Genomic DNA, 15,544 nt, shown 5'->3' with positions numbered 1-15,544 from the left:
AGACAGGCAGGCAGACAGACAGACAGAGAGAGAGAGACAGACAGACAGACAGACAGAGAGACAGACAGGCAGACACATAAAGAGAGCCTGTGCCACATGGATCTCCTGACAGTTTAAAAACTAAAGACACAGTAGACTGAGGTGTCTAAATCGCCCATAGTGTGATAGAGTGTGTATATGTACTGTATGTGTCCCGGTGATGGACCAGCATTCTGGACCCCAGTGTGTCCTATGCTGTCTGGGATACGCTCCAGCCACCCCCCCACCCCTCCACCCTGACTGGTACAGGTTCAAAATGGATGGATGGATGGATGGATTGATTTTCATTGGTTTAATTTTAAATTGGCTTGCCAGAAATAAAAAAATATATATGCTACAAAACACACTTAAAATATGCTATGTTATTTTACGAAAATAAATCTAAAGACCTATTTAATCAAGGATTTTTTTAATAATGTTATAATGATAAGCCATTGAATTTAAGCTGCTGGGAAAACATGCAGTTTGAAGAGTGGTGGATGGGTAGTTATGCTAAAAAAAAAATCACACACGGGATAACATTGGTTTTTGCACATTGGTTTGTCATTTATTTGCCGAAAATGTGGCTGAGAAACTCTCAGTTCTCCATCATAACCTGAAAAGAAACAAAGCACCCTTAGTCTGGTAGATATTACCGGACAGTATCCATGCACCCCCTGTCTGCACCCCCCTCCCCCGCTGAGGCGCTCGCTGCATTGATATCACTGCATTACCTGGTCGATCCAGCTGTTGTAAGCAGAGACGCGGGAGAATACTGTGGGCTTTTTCTCATAGTTGCATCCCAGGCCGGAGACAAAGCTGGCGATGCCGTGCACCTCCCACACGCCGTCAGCGCTCTTGCAGTTCAGGGGGCCGCCGGAATCGCCCTGGAATAAGCAGCACAGCGGGTGAGGGGGCGTGGCTTCCTAGCGTACAGAAGTCTCACCGGCACACCAATCACGTTATAAGCTCCTTCCCCCAGTGCAATCGATATGCTAGTATGGCATTAATAATCTGTCAGTGGTATCAGTGACTGCCTTCACAGCAGATGCACATTATACATTTCCATGTAAAAAAATTTATTTGTTCCATGTTAAAATTCATGTTTGGTCTATGCTAAAATTCACATTTCCATGTAAAATTCATATTTGTTTTGAAATGTGATACACTGGTATTATTTTGTTATTGGGTCTATATTTCAATAGGAGATTCCATTTCCCTTTGCTGTAAACAGATAGCTATACCTGAAATGATTTTGACTTTTATGCGTTTAGTTCACAAAATGCACAGACAGCATTATTAAACATTCACACATTACACATACGACCACACGTATCACAAAAAATCATGATCTTCCCTGTACCGTTATTCGATAACTGACCTCGGCAGTAACGCACATGTAGCCATATGCATATATATTAGATATAAAAACAGCACTCACGTTGCAGCCGGCGACGATACCATCTCCACCAGCGCACACCATGGTCGTTCTGACAGCGACACCCCACCAGTCAGGCTGAGAGCAGATGGCGTGATCCACCACTGGCATCAAAGCCTGCTGCAGCTTATCAGCAATGGGACCGTTGGCTTTAGGAAAGAACGGCAGAACAGACTTATAAAGGCAGATATTTACACTCCCTGTGCTGTATTAAAAATAAGAATTTTTACTGGACTATTCTGAAAACTGCTGTAAATCATTATGACCTCATTTGCTGTACAATATTTATTTGCACTCTATTACAAAAATTAAGGGTATTAATCAATAAATATTTTAAATGATACAGAATCAAATATAATTATTTTACATGTGCTCTACTTAACCACATATGAACACAAAAACACGAAAATCTTCTGCCACTCTCTGTCAAGCGACAGGAAGTACTTACTGTACAGTCTACCCCATCCGGTGATGTAGCAGGGGTAGGCGTTAGGCAGGATAGACCCAGCAGGTGGGATGCAGCCAAGCTGAATCTGGTCACTCAGAGTCACATGCTCTGACAGCTTGATCAGGGCGATGTCATTACTGTGTGTGATGAGGAGAAAACATATAAGCCGTGTGGATATATCAATATGGAATAGATTGGTTGTAATGCACTTGATCTATGCTCTTGGTTGCATTGCATGAAAAAAATAGTCTGTAAAATAAAATTCAAGGTTTGAATTCTAATCAGCACACGAGGTTCACTCTAACTTTTCTATTGTCTTCCAGCTGTTCAGTTCACCCTTCTATCACTCTATAATTAACTGAAGCAGAGGAGGAACGTCAGACAAGGGAGAAGTACACTATGCAGAGCTCTTCCTTTTTGTAAAGAAGAAACGTACAATAAATGCTTGTATGAATAACTGTAATGTAACACTCACATAAATTCATTTATAGTGTATTTATGTATAAGATATGTTTCAGAATGGTAAAAATGTGTGTGTTTATAGATAACAGTACTGAGAATTACTGCAGGAAATCCACAGGCGTACCATCTGCTTCATCATGGAATTTCATAAGCGGTCGGCTGCAGGAAGTCATACCCCAGGGCGACCAGCAGGGGGTTCCACTTCTCATTCACAATCAGCTTCTCGGTTGTGATGGCATAGGAACCAGTTTCTTCTACAGCCAGGTTGTACTTGCCAACATACACCCTGTAGGTCAGCTTGGTGCTACACGGAAAACAGGACATGACTGTCATCTTTCAGGCAGCTCCAGCATTGCTGGGTTTTTTTCACATTCAGCCCCCTTTTTAAGGAAATTTAAGAAAACCAGTGTATTTAATAAAAAAACACAACAGTTAGACATGAGCATTTGCAAGCATGACACTGTGATAGAGGCAAAATAGGATCCATTGAATATATAATGACAGACTAAACACATAATAAAACATGTAATATTCTGCTTAATATGTGTGTGGTGAGTTTTTTTCCACATAAATGTTCATACTTAATGCAGTGAGCAGCAGTCATAACCCAGTTGGTGGCAATCAGAGACCCTCCGCAAGTGTGTCTCCACTCATCATCTTTTAAGTATTGCAGTGAGATCTAGAGAGAAATACAATTTAAACAAGATTTTAATCTAATAGTCTACTAGACTTTCATAGAGCTGTTTATTATATCCGCACTGCTCAGCAGTGTCATGCCGAAGAGCAGCTCAAAACTGTCCAAAACTTCATCTACCGCCCTCATACAAATGCAACTATTTCAGGGTCTATTTTTTTTATTTTGTTAATATAATAGTGAACTTGTTTTTACATATTTCGTTGACCTCAAGGCCAATATGATTCTGCATATTAAATGAACATAGCATTTTTGTGCCGTTTTACACCCAATAATTCACAGCACATTCGAATCCCTATCCAAAGTTCATTTCCTATGAAAACATCAGAGAGATTCATATATCAGACGGAGTTGTTTATACCTGCCAAGGCCAACTGTAGGGACGGGCATCCACACCATTGACCACACGGGTGACAACTGGTTCAATTGGGGGACGGCCACACCCATAGGCTTAAGAAATAGAGAGGTGTTGTGGGAAATCATCAATAGTTTTTCATGATATAGCACACGACTGTAAATAAGGTCTTATGCTGATCCGATATTCAAGTCACTTTCAAAGACGTTAATATCAAAGCAAAACACAATCACAGCTCCTTCTTACCGCTGGCAAAGAAGATGGATACTAGCACAATTGGGATCATCTTGGTTAGTTGATGCTGCTGTGCTCCGTTACCTATGATGCTTTTTAAATAGTCACTAAGTCTTATCTTTGGATAAGTCTGGTTCATTTTATTGGTGTGCTATAGAAATCATTAAACCATCGATAATAAAATACAAACTTTTACTCAGAAAAAGTTGGACAGTCTGGCCTACAAAGCAGATGTCACGATGAGATCTGTTCCCACGACCTTCACACTCTTAATGTCACGTCATACTTATGGTCACATGGCAGGGCTTACAGCTACGGGGAAAGGAGCAGCTGTGTAAGATCACTCTTTACTGGTTTGGGTGAAGGTCTCACGCTGAGCTTATCATTATACTTTGAATGCTTTTTAATTTCCTGCGTAGTGGGGTGTGACAATGAACACGCATGCGGCAGTAATTTTAGCTGAAGATTTGACCCCAGAAAGGCAATTTTTATTCTGCACAACCAGGGGGAACTAAGGAGTATGGAAGAGAGAGAGAGAGAGAGAGAGAGAGAGAGAGCAAGCAAGAGTCGGAAGAAAAGGACCAGAATAAAGAGAAAACCAACCGGAGATCACCCACAGCGACAAGGGGGCTGGCTGATAGCTGTGGCCAGTTAGTCGGGGGTAGGACCCGCTTTGATGGAGGGAGTAGTTTTGAAAGAAGTGCTCATGTGGGGGGGGGGGGGGGGCAGTTGCAGCTGGAGCATTCAATTGTATCCAGCAATTCAACATTAGAGTTGGAGCATCAGTGCTGAGTGCAGGCGGCTGTGCAAATCACGAGTGCTGAACATTTAACAGGTGGCTTCTGCAGCTTGTGTATGGCGGCCTGTCAGTCCATCATGGTGTCAAGCATGCAAGCATCCCAGAGGTGTCCTGATGCCTCCTCCCCAAGAGCAGCTCCGGACCTCTAACAGGAAGCAGATCACAAGGCATGCATGCGTGAGTGGGACCTGGTGTGGCCCCTACCTATCCCAATGAAAGAGTAGTGGTTGAGAGAGAAGAAATATGGGTATTGGTGCCCTTTGCCAGTGCTATATAATGCAGGTGTGCATGATCGGTCACCTGCCTTGAGCTTGGTCACTGCTCACTTAAGTGGATCCTTCTCCACTGCAGAGTACCTTGTCTGCGTAAGGGATCAACTCATGGCAAAGGTACAGCACCTCAAACTCCTTGGTCACTATCCAATGCATCCAATTGGAGTGTGTCTTGCAAGTGGCAGTCAGGGGCTCTTAAGTTAAGTTCTTAAGTTCTGAGCCGTAAGTCTGAGTTTCGAGGTTATTTTTAAGGTCTGGAGCATAGTTTCTGTTTCCAGGATCCAGATCACCTTCTTCCTTTAGCCCAGAGACATCAAAAAGAGGGAAGAATCTGCCTGTAATTCCCAAACAAACCCAGGAATGTAAGTAAATGTGGGTATAGTACCTAGGTTTTTTTTGTCAGTTGACTTGGGGTGTTCTTGATGGAGATCTTCTTCTTCTACAGTTTCATGAAGCCATTTTTCAATTCAAAGCCTCAGGTAATGAGACTCTTTAAGTAATAGAGGGCACTTCATAGAATTGGTGGTGAGGTCTGCAGATTATCCAGCACCCCTTGTAACCATCTGAGGTTTACAGCCCGGGTCTCTGAATGATCCACCATATCGCAGAAGAGGCAGCGGTGTATGTCTGACGGTGTATGTCTGACGGTGTATGTCTGACGGTGTATGTCTGACGGAATCTCAAATCTTATGGTAGGTGATCAGTGCCTCATTGGCTCAAAAGGTAGAACCATGTACTAGCAGTGTCCAGTGAGAGTGCTGAAAGCAGTCTTCTCCCAGACTACCAGGTAAAAACAAAAACCGTGAGCAGCCATTCCTGTGGTATAGGGTGATGAACTGGGTTTGCCTGAGTCTTTCTATTAGTTTATCAGTCCGATGGGACTTATATTTGATATATTATTCTATTATTTGGTAGATATATTTTATTTCATATTCACATGAAACATCATTTACAGGAATGAGTTAAGCATTGATACAACTATACGATATGTAGGATTTTCCAACAAATTTCCTGAACTTGATTATTGTTGAAAAAATATGAACTATTTGTACATGGGTGATTTATTAGAAACCCCCAGGTAATACTGCCTAGGACCCCATTTTTGTTCCTAGTAATACTTCAAGGGTTGATAAGTTGTGTGTTCAGACATGACTTTCTGCCAAACACTGCTGTACCTATTCCGCACCCTTCCCGCTAGCTTTAATGAGTTTGCCCTTTCTCCTCTGAACTTTGTTATTTACTGTTTTCTTGAACAAATCTGCCCCTGTCTGGATGTAATTTTATTTATTACAGCATTCTCTGTAAACCTCTCATGCTTCACACACAAAGTCAATGAACCTCTTGATTCTGTCTGTATGCTAGATATTTAGATATAGTCATTGTTTGGCGTAGCAGGATGTTTGAGTTAATAAACAGATGTACCTAATAAACTGGCTACTGAATGTGTACGTAGATATATAACACACATACATTTATACAGTACTGTTCAAAAGTCTTAGACCTTTAAATAATGTTTAAAGCTGTTTATTAGTGTGGAAAAGGACCTTCACCTTACAATTACACCAATATTGTGTTGGAGAGGTAAGGAGCGTGAACTGATTACAGCATGTTGCTGCAACCACCACATGACCAACCACCTCAGGAATGAGAGCCTAAGTGCAGCCATGTGGCGGGTGATACCTCAGCACCACACTAGTTTTTTCCCCAGTGGCTGGAGTGCCAATCCTGCCAGCAACCCCCCAAATTTCCCTATAAGTTAGGACCTCCTTGCTGGGCTGGATGTAGAGTAACATCATACCCAGGATGAAGCAACTGCAGGTTAAGGACCTTGCTCAAGGGCCCAATGGAGTAGAATTACTACAGGCATTCACGGGATTTGAACCAGCCACCATCCAGTTGCTAGCACAGAGCCACCACTCCGGCCCCCTACTATAGTCTTAAGTTACTGATATCTCATATGATTCTACTAATACTGATATCTTCTATGACCAAGAACACCACAACAGTTTCCAAACCTCTCTTCAGGGGCACACTAACCATTCAAAGTGTTAGTGAAATTTCAACATCAGATTAATAACTCAATTAGTTAAACAACTTGATTAGTTATTAATTCCCCTATCATGGTTTGTGTTTACAAAGATCATTATAACCATCTGGCTGTAACTTTAGTCAAGAAACATTTAAAAGAGAGAAAGTGAACAAAGCAATAATGCAATCGGCTGGCCTGACCTGTTTCATATCCCCCCTGCCACTGCCGAATATCTCTCTATAAATCACCTGCCATTAGGTCAGACACAAGCCTTGTACTGTCCACAGAGTTTCCTCTTTTGGACAGATTCCATAATCTGTCTGAAGCGGAAATGGAAACTGAGATGATGGATGCATGGTTTGGACAAGTATGAAGTTGCATTTTCTTTTTCCTTTTTTTTTTATAAATGGCTGCTTTCACTTATTCTTACGGGTTTGTGCTACATGTAACATCCATATATATAGAACCAGCCAAATAACTCACTTCCATAGTTGAATCAAGTCTGTTTATTCTGTTCTGTAGAAGCAATTAATTTCTGCACTTTCAATGTGGTTGTATAAGATTACAATGCACTTTCACCGCATGTTTCAGCATAATAAATACATTATTTATAGAGGGTTTTAGAAGTCTCTTTATCATAATTTAAATTCTAACCCTGTGGTGAAATTGCATTAGTTAGGGGAAAATATGCATGATCCATCCATCCATCCATCCATCCAGCTTTGAATGGTTCATTCTGGTCAGGGGTACACCCTGGATGGAATGCCGGTATGTGTGATTGCATTAATAGTAATACATATTAATAAAATGTGATTTGAATTTGCATTTACATATTTGGTTAGCAGGCAACATACTTTCAAAATTTCTGTCTTACCGTCCTACTCTGATGCACTCTAAAGTACAGCTGAGGAAAAACTTTTAATATTAAAAAATATTTTTAAACAAATCTGTATTCTTAAATCCTGGTTTAATCCTGGTTCTGCTGGCAGAAGGCTTAGCTGAGCAACAGCAATCCTCAAGATTCAACATTTACTAAGACACCATTATACAAGAATAAGGTGAAGCAGGAGACACTGGGAACAACCAGAAACCAGTTAGGTAAAGGGAAAAAGCCAGAGATGACCACCAAGTAATCCAACAGTTTTCATGAATCACACAATGGCACCAAGTGGCCTTTAAAAGCAATGGGAAACATTAAGTGCAGGTGTGAAGTGCACTGCTAGGACAGTTCAAATCAACCTGATACATTTTAATCATAATAATTAGATAATTGTATATTTAAGGCAATAAATAGTTTCATTTCATCAGGAAGGATTTATTGTAGCATATATTACAACCACTTTGATAAAATTCACCCACCAAAACGTGTTTTTTTTTCTCTCTAAAATTATACTGCTCATTATCCCTTCATCAATCTAGCAACTTTCCTATAAATCACGATTTACTTTTTGAAGACCCAATTTCTTATTCAAAAACTGACAGTGAGAGACAATGGTGAGGTATTAATACAAGCGTACTGTATAGATGTAATGAAAATATACATACGTATGAACTGGAATGCTGTTGACCTATCATATGTCCTGATTTGATTTTACTCTAGAAGAAAAGAATAGCTAAAGTCTAAGACAAACAATATAATCAACTTCATCATCAAAATATGAAAATAAATTGTAATGGTAAAGGACTAAGTTGGACTATATTTGGGATGGAATAAACCCTGTAACAGGGGTCCCCAATCCCTGTTAAATAGGGCTGCACCTAATCTTGGCAGGGTGGTACATCTCCAGGAGCATGGATTAGGACCCCTGGCATATAACGTCAAACCATGCAAATGGTAATGTTATGGTCTGGGGCAAAATGTGCAGCCTTACAAAGCACTCAAAAGAATGTCTTCAGTCAAAGACAAAAAGGCAACAGTAAGGCAGTACAGACAGGGTGGCAGAGCAGAAAATTACAGTCTAGGGACAGAAATACCGGTAGTAACCTGGAGGCTAAGCTCACAAACACTGCTCAAGCTCTCAGGCAGCCCTGGATTATCTGACACAAGGGTTTAGTAGATGGTGTACTAAAATAGGGAATGGCAAACAACCAAGACGATCGGCAGCTGGGGGGGATGGCTAGGCCTGAGAACCACCTCAAACTAGAGAAACGAAGTCCTTTGCTAAACTGCTTGGTCTGGTTCTTCAGGACTGCTATCCTAGATACATTGCGGGTACAACAGGAGTTGTCCATACAGAAGGAGAGGGCATAGACAGGACATCTCAGAGGGCATACCTAGCGGAAGACCATCGGGGGGGGGGGGGGGGGGGTTGGCTGAAACAAGCTGGGTAAAAAAAAAATGTGCCAGGCTGGTACCCACAACTGCTTGTCTGGACCATAGCCCTTCCAGTTCACCAGGTACTGCAGACCTCGAACCTAAAACCAGACATCCAGGAGGTGGTGGACTGTGTAAGTCTCACCCTCATCATTCATCTAAGAAGGTAGAGGTCGTAACGGTGGTGTCACCATGGGGCTGACAGCAGTGGACTTCATCAAGGACATGTGAAAAGAGGGATGCACTCAGTATATGGATAGGGGCAACTTCAGGTGCATTTCAATGGGACTGAGCACCTTAGTGATGAAAAAAAGGTACCACAAAGCTGGTGGAGAGCCAAACTCTCTGTCCAACACAGTAGAGAGGAACTCCTGTACAGCACCCATTTGCATACCTCTCCATCCAACGTTGGCATAGCAGAAAAATGACCCAGGGCTGCTTTCAGGTACTCTGCCATCAACAGGAAGTGCTGGGCAGAAGGGACCACAATCTTCCTCTCCAAGGATGAGGACTGGGAAGACAAGCACTGCAGCATGTGTCCCAGGTCGTGGCCAGACCATTCTGCCTGTCTATTTGTCCGGGGGTGAAAGCCTGACGAAAATCTTTAACCGGATGACTCAGATCTCCCATTGTTCCATTAGTGGTGTATCCATGAAACTCTCATCAGCCCCTGTATCCAGCAAGGCAGCTGGAGACTCACGATGGGCTTCCCAGGACAGAATCATGACCAGGCAGGTTCTGCATGTAGAGGGTATCCCTGATCTCTGGCGGGCATGTGCTTTCAATGGGCAGGTTGCCATAAAATGTCCATTCTGTCCACAGTATACATGTTTTCTTCTGGAAATGACATTGCTACTTAGGTGAAAGGCAGGTCTAGTCTACCTTGTATGGGTTCCAGAGCAGTCGCTGCAGGCTGAGGATTACCCAGTGCCAGCAGCATAAACCTAGTATAATCCTCTCAACTCCACTGCTTGCTGCTTCGCTGGTTAATCTGGTTGTCCACCTTAATTGCCAGATGAATGAGCCCATTGATTCGGGGATGTCAACGGTGGCCAGCTCATCTTTAATCTCCTACACCATAGTAGAAGGCATCACTTCTCCCAGCCGCTGGCCAGAGACCAAATGCTATAGCATGTTCTGACACTGACTGACTTCCTTGGTAGAGGCAAGGAGCTCTAGAGCAGTCAGAGATCCTCTTAATTTCTTCAGTGAAGCTGCTGAATTTATGACAGGCTGGCTGATGGTTGTCCCATGTTGGTATCACTCATTCGCATGCTGGACCAGTCAGCAGTGTGATAACAAACTCGAGATCATTCAGGTGGGAATGTAGAAGACTGAGCACCTTAGTGACAGACCAGAGCTCCACTGCAATTCTCAGCAGGAGAAAGGTGGGACTCCCTGAAGGATGTTGCAGGGGAGAAGCAGCAGCAGGCTGAGCGAGAGTGAGGTACTGAATCTGCTGAGCCAATTCAGTCATTTTGCTTCCAAATGATTCCACCAATTCATTGATGGTAACTAACTAGGACTGATACCAACCCAGCAAGACCCCCTGCTTGCTGAGTGCCTCAATCAGCTGCTTATTCTCACTGGGGTCTGATTAATCCATCTTCTGCCAAATTCATACTCTAATTTTGTGGGCCAAAAAGAATTCATGTGCAGACTTGCAAACTGCTCAAAAGAGTGTCTTCAATCAACAACAGTCAAAAAAGGAGACCGTCAAACATTCCAGGGTCGAAAACCAGGTAGGGCAGAAACATTCACCAGCAAAATCAGAGGATAAAATAGAGGTTGAGGGACAGACAAATGTCAGGCAAGGCGTAGAGGACAGGCAGGTAAGCAGGGCAGAAAATCAGAATCTAGAGATAGAAAAGCAGGTAGTAATCAGAGGGCAAAACTCACAGACTGCTCAAACTCCCAGACTGAACCGGACGATCTTGCACCAGGATTCGGTAGACTGTGTGCTGAAATAGGAAGCGGAAAACAACCTAGACGATCAACAGCTTTGATGGTGCATGGCTAAGCATGACAAACATCTGAGACTAGAGAAACAGAACTCCTTGACAAACCCGTTTGACTGGTTCTTCAGGACTGCAATCCTAGAGATCTATGGCAGGTGCGGCAGAAGTCCATTGTATAGAAGGAGATGTTCCATCTATCCCTAGCTAGGACATCCTGGAGGGCATCCCTGAAAAGTAAAACTCACTTGACTAAATCATGCGTTGTATGGTCTGGATCCCATGAGGAAATGATCCATCCATCCATCCATTCATCCATCCATCCATCCATCCACCCATCTATCAATCATTCATAATACTTATCCTGTATCAGGTCAAGGTGGAAATAACTGTTAATAATAATAATAATAATAATAATAAAAGCTCTTTTTGAGGTCTTATATAAAAAAGTTAAATATAGCCAATACTGTACCAAAAGACACTGTATTTGAACTTGACACACCACAATGAAATGTGTCCTCTGCATTTAACCCATATGTGACATAGCAGGGGGCAGCTATTCAGCGCCCGGGGAGCTGTGCCTGTGGGCGGCACCTTGCTCAGGGTACCTCAGTGATGCCTTGCTGGGCAGGGATTCGAACAGGCAATTTTTTTCTTGCAAGTGTGCTTCCCTAAACATTTAGCCACCACTGCTCAGTTGTTTTTCGTGGAGAAGGCGAATGGGGGAAAGTAAGCCACCAAACAGAAACATGACTGGTTCTAAGCATCTCTCTATCCCGATATTCCGGAAAATTTTCCTTTCATTCTCAGACTGAAGAAGTATAGAAATAGATAGAACTAGCCGTATTTCTTTCTAACAACATAATAAGTATAAGTAGAGTAAGACCTTTGGAATAGGGGGTGATGATCAGTTGCCACAGAAATGGGAAACCCCCTGACTAAACCCAAGACCTCACCATGCCCACCTCTGATATATGATACTTATACTGAGCATGGTATGTAATTTTAGTAAAGCAGTTTGGAGCAGGTTGTCCCAGAGAGTGCATCAGCTAACTGAAATGTAATTTCAGAATCTCTTCGGGGCTAAGAAAAGAACTAGTGTAGGAAAATAAAGAGCATTTTGGTACACACACACACACACACACACACACACACACACAGGTTTGTAATTATATCTTTTTGGAGTCTCTCCATTCATTTCTATGGGGAAACTCTACTCCCAACATGACGACCTGAACCCCCACCCAGCCCTAACCTGAACCCCCACCCAGCCCTAACCTGAACCCCCACCCAGCCCTAACCTGAACCCCCACCCAGCCCTAACCTGAACCCCCACCCAGCCCTAACCTTAACCATAAGTAACCAGACAGAATAAGAGACTTTAGGCATTTTAAATTTTTTGATGGTATGCACAGATCTTTGTGGGGACCTGAAAATGGTCGGCATGGTATCAGAATAACAGAATTTTATCATATTATTTGGGACATTCGGTCCCCACAATGTAATATAAACCTATTCCACACACACACACACACACACATAGACACACACACACACGCATATACCGTAGCCCCTCTGTACCTACAGTATCAGTAACCGCAGTTGTATTTATCCATGGTTTGCTGTGTTCCGGAAAAATATATAAAATGTATAACAATATGTTTTTTCATTGTTTCTTAGTTATTTGCACGGTATAATTTCCATTGATCCATCATTCCTTCATACATACTGTTTTTTCATTGCTCTATCATTTTTTGAGCACTACAGCAAAACATCCGAATCTCTTTTATTTGAGAGAGTACACTACTGTGGAGTAGTGTATAATAATGTACAATTTACTTTATTATTACTGTATGTAACGTTGGTAATGTCTTACTATGCGTAATATATTAATTAAATTTTATCATATGTATGCACACGAAAATCACGTTATATAAGTTTCTTCAACATGAGTAACTCAGAGGGAGAAAAATGAAATAAATAAAGTTGGTTTGATATCTGGAATATCAGAATGTATTCCTTTAATGGTTGTTTATATAAGTAATGATGGTGAGGAGTGGGTGTTGGGGTAAGCAGACGATTTAGTCATGATCCAGGGAGAGTCAGGGCTTATTTTTTATGATGAATGCCTATATTAAAAAATACAATAAAAATAAAACAAAGATGTCCGTGATGGGAGGCATTTGAAGGGGCACTAAGGCTTCTTTGGGTGGTTCATGTTAAATGGAATGCTAACCCATACAGCATTTGTCTTCAAAAACTGAGTGAATTTATTCTATTATCGGTTGTTTAACCAGTGGTTTGTAATAGTAAACCATGGGGGTATTTTAATAGTGCTACTATAGATACTGGCTATAACAATAAGCATAATGTATTTAAAGGCACAATATGACTGCTGTTATAACACAACCTATTGTGCCACGTCTGCCTCTAAATATGGTGCTAAAATCAGTTGGGTCTATGTAGGAGGATGTGGTTAGTGTATTCTTTTAATACTGGAGGTCTTTCAGAATATCTTCAATATTTTATGAAATTTATAAAAAAGGAGTATTTAGATTTATTCATGTTTTGAAATGAGATGCCCAATATAGGGTTATAACTAGCTTGGAACCTCTTTAAAGAGGCAGGGAGCATTGTGCCACCTTAGACAAGGTGCCAGTCTACTACCGGAAACACTCATGCAAATTAAGGCAAACACACACATTAAATTTGGAGTAAGTGATTTAGGAGAGGCAGAAAACCAGAGGAAATCTGTGAAAACATCAGGAGAACATGCAAACATTGCATGCACAGAGCAAAGAGGGGATTGAACCCCTATGGTTGGAAGAGAAAGATCACCACACTCCCCACTGGGCAACAAATGTTCTCTTACCTTGAAACCATGTTTCGACTATGAGAATTTTATTAATTCTTAATTCTTGTGCACTTGGCAGAGAGACCCAACAGATTTCCCCCTTTTGGGACAAAAATGTCTCTTCCTCCACATCCTGCTCAGAATCTTCTTTGCTGTCAGAGTTTTCTTCAACATTATCTTCTTCCTCTGAAGGTTCCTCCTCTTCATTAGTTTCAAAGACCCCTAGATTCTAGGACCTAGAACATCATTGGTCAGTAACTCGACTACCTGGTCTTGCAGTCAACCATGCCATCATGTCTCCCACATGATAATTTAACAGCAGCATATAAATAGACCCATTTGTCTTTTGATTCATGTTTATATTATAAAAACATTTAAAATGTTTGCCCTGTTTATTCGTGGAGGTGCAGGTGTAATTGTGACCAGTAAAGGCTGTATTAGTACTGGGCGATATGGGCCAAAAATCATATCTCAATATTTTTTAGCTGAACGGCGATATACAATATATATCTTGATTTTTTTCCATGAAGAGATAGCAAAAAGACAGATCCAAGTCAGAGCTTTATTTACTTGTTTGTTTTTCTTGGACCATCTGCTTTCAGTTTCAGTTTCACCCCATAAAAATGACGGTAGCATTTTTCATTAGGGTGGCACAGACCAATATATCTGTTGAAATGCATTACAGTAAGCACAGGTAAAACACAAGGTAAAATTGACAGAACATAGACTTTAACTGCATAATTTTAAAGCAACATAAACTATATTGATATAAACGATATTGTCTCATCCTATATCTCATTTGAAAATATATCAATATATACCTTAAAAACTCAACATATATCGCCCAGCCTTAGGCTGTATTATTATTGTACTGGTGTACTGAACTAGAATATCACTGAGTTTCCACGGCAATAGGCAAATATATTATAATAAAAAAAGCTTTAAAGCAGTTCCTCGATCAAACTAAGTAAACATGTAGGCACAACTGACTTCAGACACAATCAAAGGTACAATAGTGTGTTGCAGGTGTTTAAAGTGTTTTTTCTTTCATTTTTATTACTTTTTATATTGTATAGTCTTGGATCTTATATCATATTTTAGATATGAAAAAAAAATTTAATGTGATTGAGGTCTCGAGTCCCTGCCTGGGTTACATGTGTGTGGAGTTTGCATGTTCTCCCCATGTCGTCATGGGGTTTCCTCCGGGTTCTCCGGTTTCCCCCCACAGTCCAAAAACTTGCTGAGGCTAATTGGAGTTACTAAATTGCCCGTAGGTGTGCATGTGTGAATGTATGGTGTGTGAATGTGCCCTGCGATGGGCTGCCCCCCATCCTGGGTTGTTCCCTGCCTCGTGACCATTGCTTCCGGGATATGCTCCGGACCCCCCGCAACCCAGTAGGATAAGCGGTTTGGAAAATGGATGGATGGATGGATGTTTCAGGTTGTCAAGCTTCCCTAAATGCAGAGAAAATCCATCAAAATTGATGTGAACCACTTAACGTCGTACAGCTTCACCAAAACAGCCACATGATTTTTCTTCTTTGTGTAAACTTGTATCTCTTTATCTCTTTAGGTCACATGGGGGGGGGGGGGGGGGGACCTGCAAAATCTGTAGCAGCAGCATTCCCATAGTTCCCAAAGTTACCAAATTACAGCTGAAAGAGATCATTTA

The 15,544-nt window shown here is 41.6% G+C and overlaps 1 protein-coding gene across 1 annotated transcript; it reads right to left on the bottom strand.

Moving 5' to 3' along the window:
- Positions 1–560: 560 nt before the first annotated feature.
- Positions 561–3,746, bottom strand: ela3l (elastase 3 like). Its single transcript, XM_048993219.1, has 8 exons — positions 3,662–3,746; positions 3,422–3,510; positions 2,948–3,045; positions 2,542–2,670; positions 1,905–2,041; positions 1,460–1,605; positions 753–905; positions 561–634 (listed from the first exon to the last, which is right to left on the bottom strand). The coding sequence occupies exons 1-8, from the start codon at positions 3,699–3,701 to the stop codon at positions 617–619; spliced, it is 810 nt and encodes a 269-aa protein (XP_048849176.1). The 5' UTR covers positions 3,702–3,746; the 3' UTR covers positions 561–616.
- Between the last annotated feature and the right edge of the window lie 11,798 nt (positions 3,747–15,544).

This window comes from Brienomyrus brachyistius, chromosome 2 (genome assembly GCF_023856365.1).
Source record: "Brienomyrus brachyistius isolate T26 chromosome 2, BBRACH_0.4, whole genome shotgun sequence".
NCBI classification, from domain to species: domain Eukaryota; kingdom Metazoa; phylum Chordata; class Actinopteri; order Osteoglossiformes; family Mormyridae; genus Brienomyrus; species Brienomyrus brachyistius.
The sequence above is the reverse complement of the archived record's forward strand: the minus strand, read 5'-3'. Positions and strand labels throughout refer to the sequence as shown.

Bases quoted from the DNA above. Each gene is read 5' to 3' on its own strand.
- ela3l (XM_048993219.1), bottom strand. From the start codon at position 3,701: ATGATCCCAATTGTGCTAGTATCCATCTTCTTTGCCAGCG. The intron at 2,671-2,947 runs GTATGAACATTT...TTTTCCGTGTAG, and splicing joins ACTGCTGCTCACTGCATTAA to CACCAAGCTGACCTACAGGG. The intron at 906-1,459 runs GTGAGTGCTGTT...TGCTTATTCCAG, and splicing joins GTATCGTCGCCGGCTGCAAC to GGCGATTCCGGCGGCCCCCT.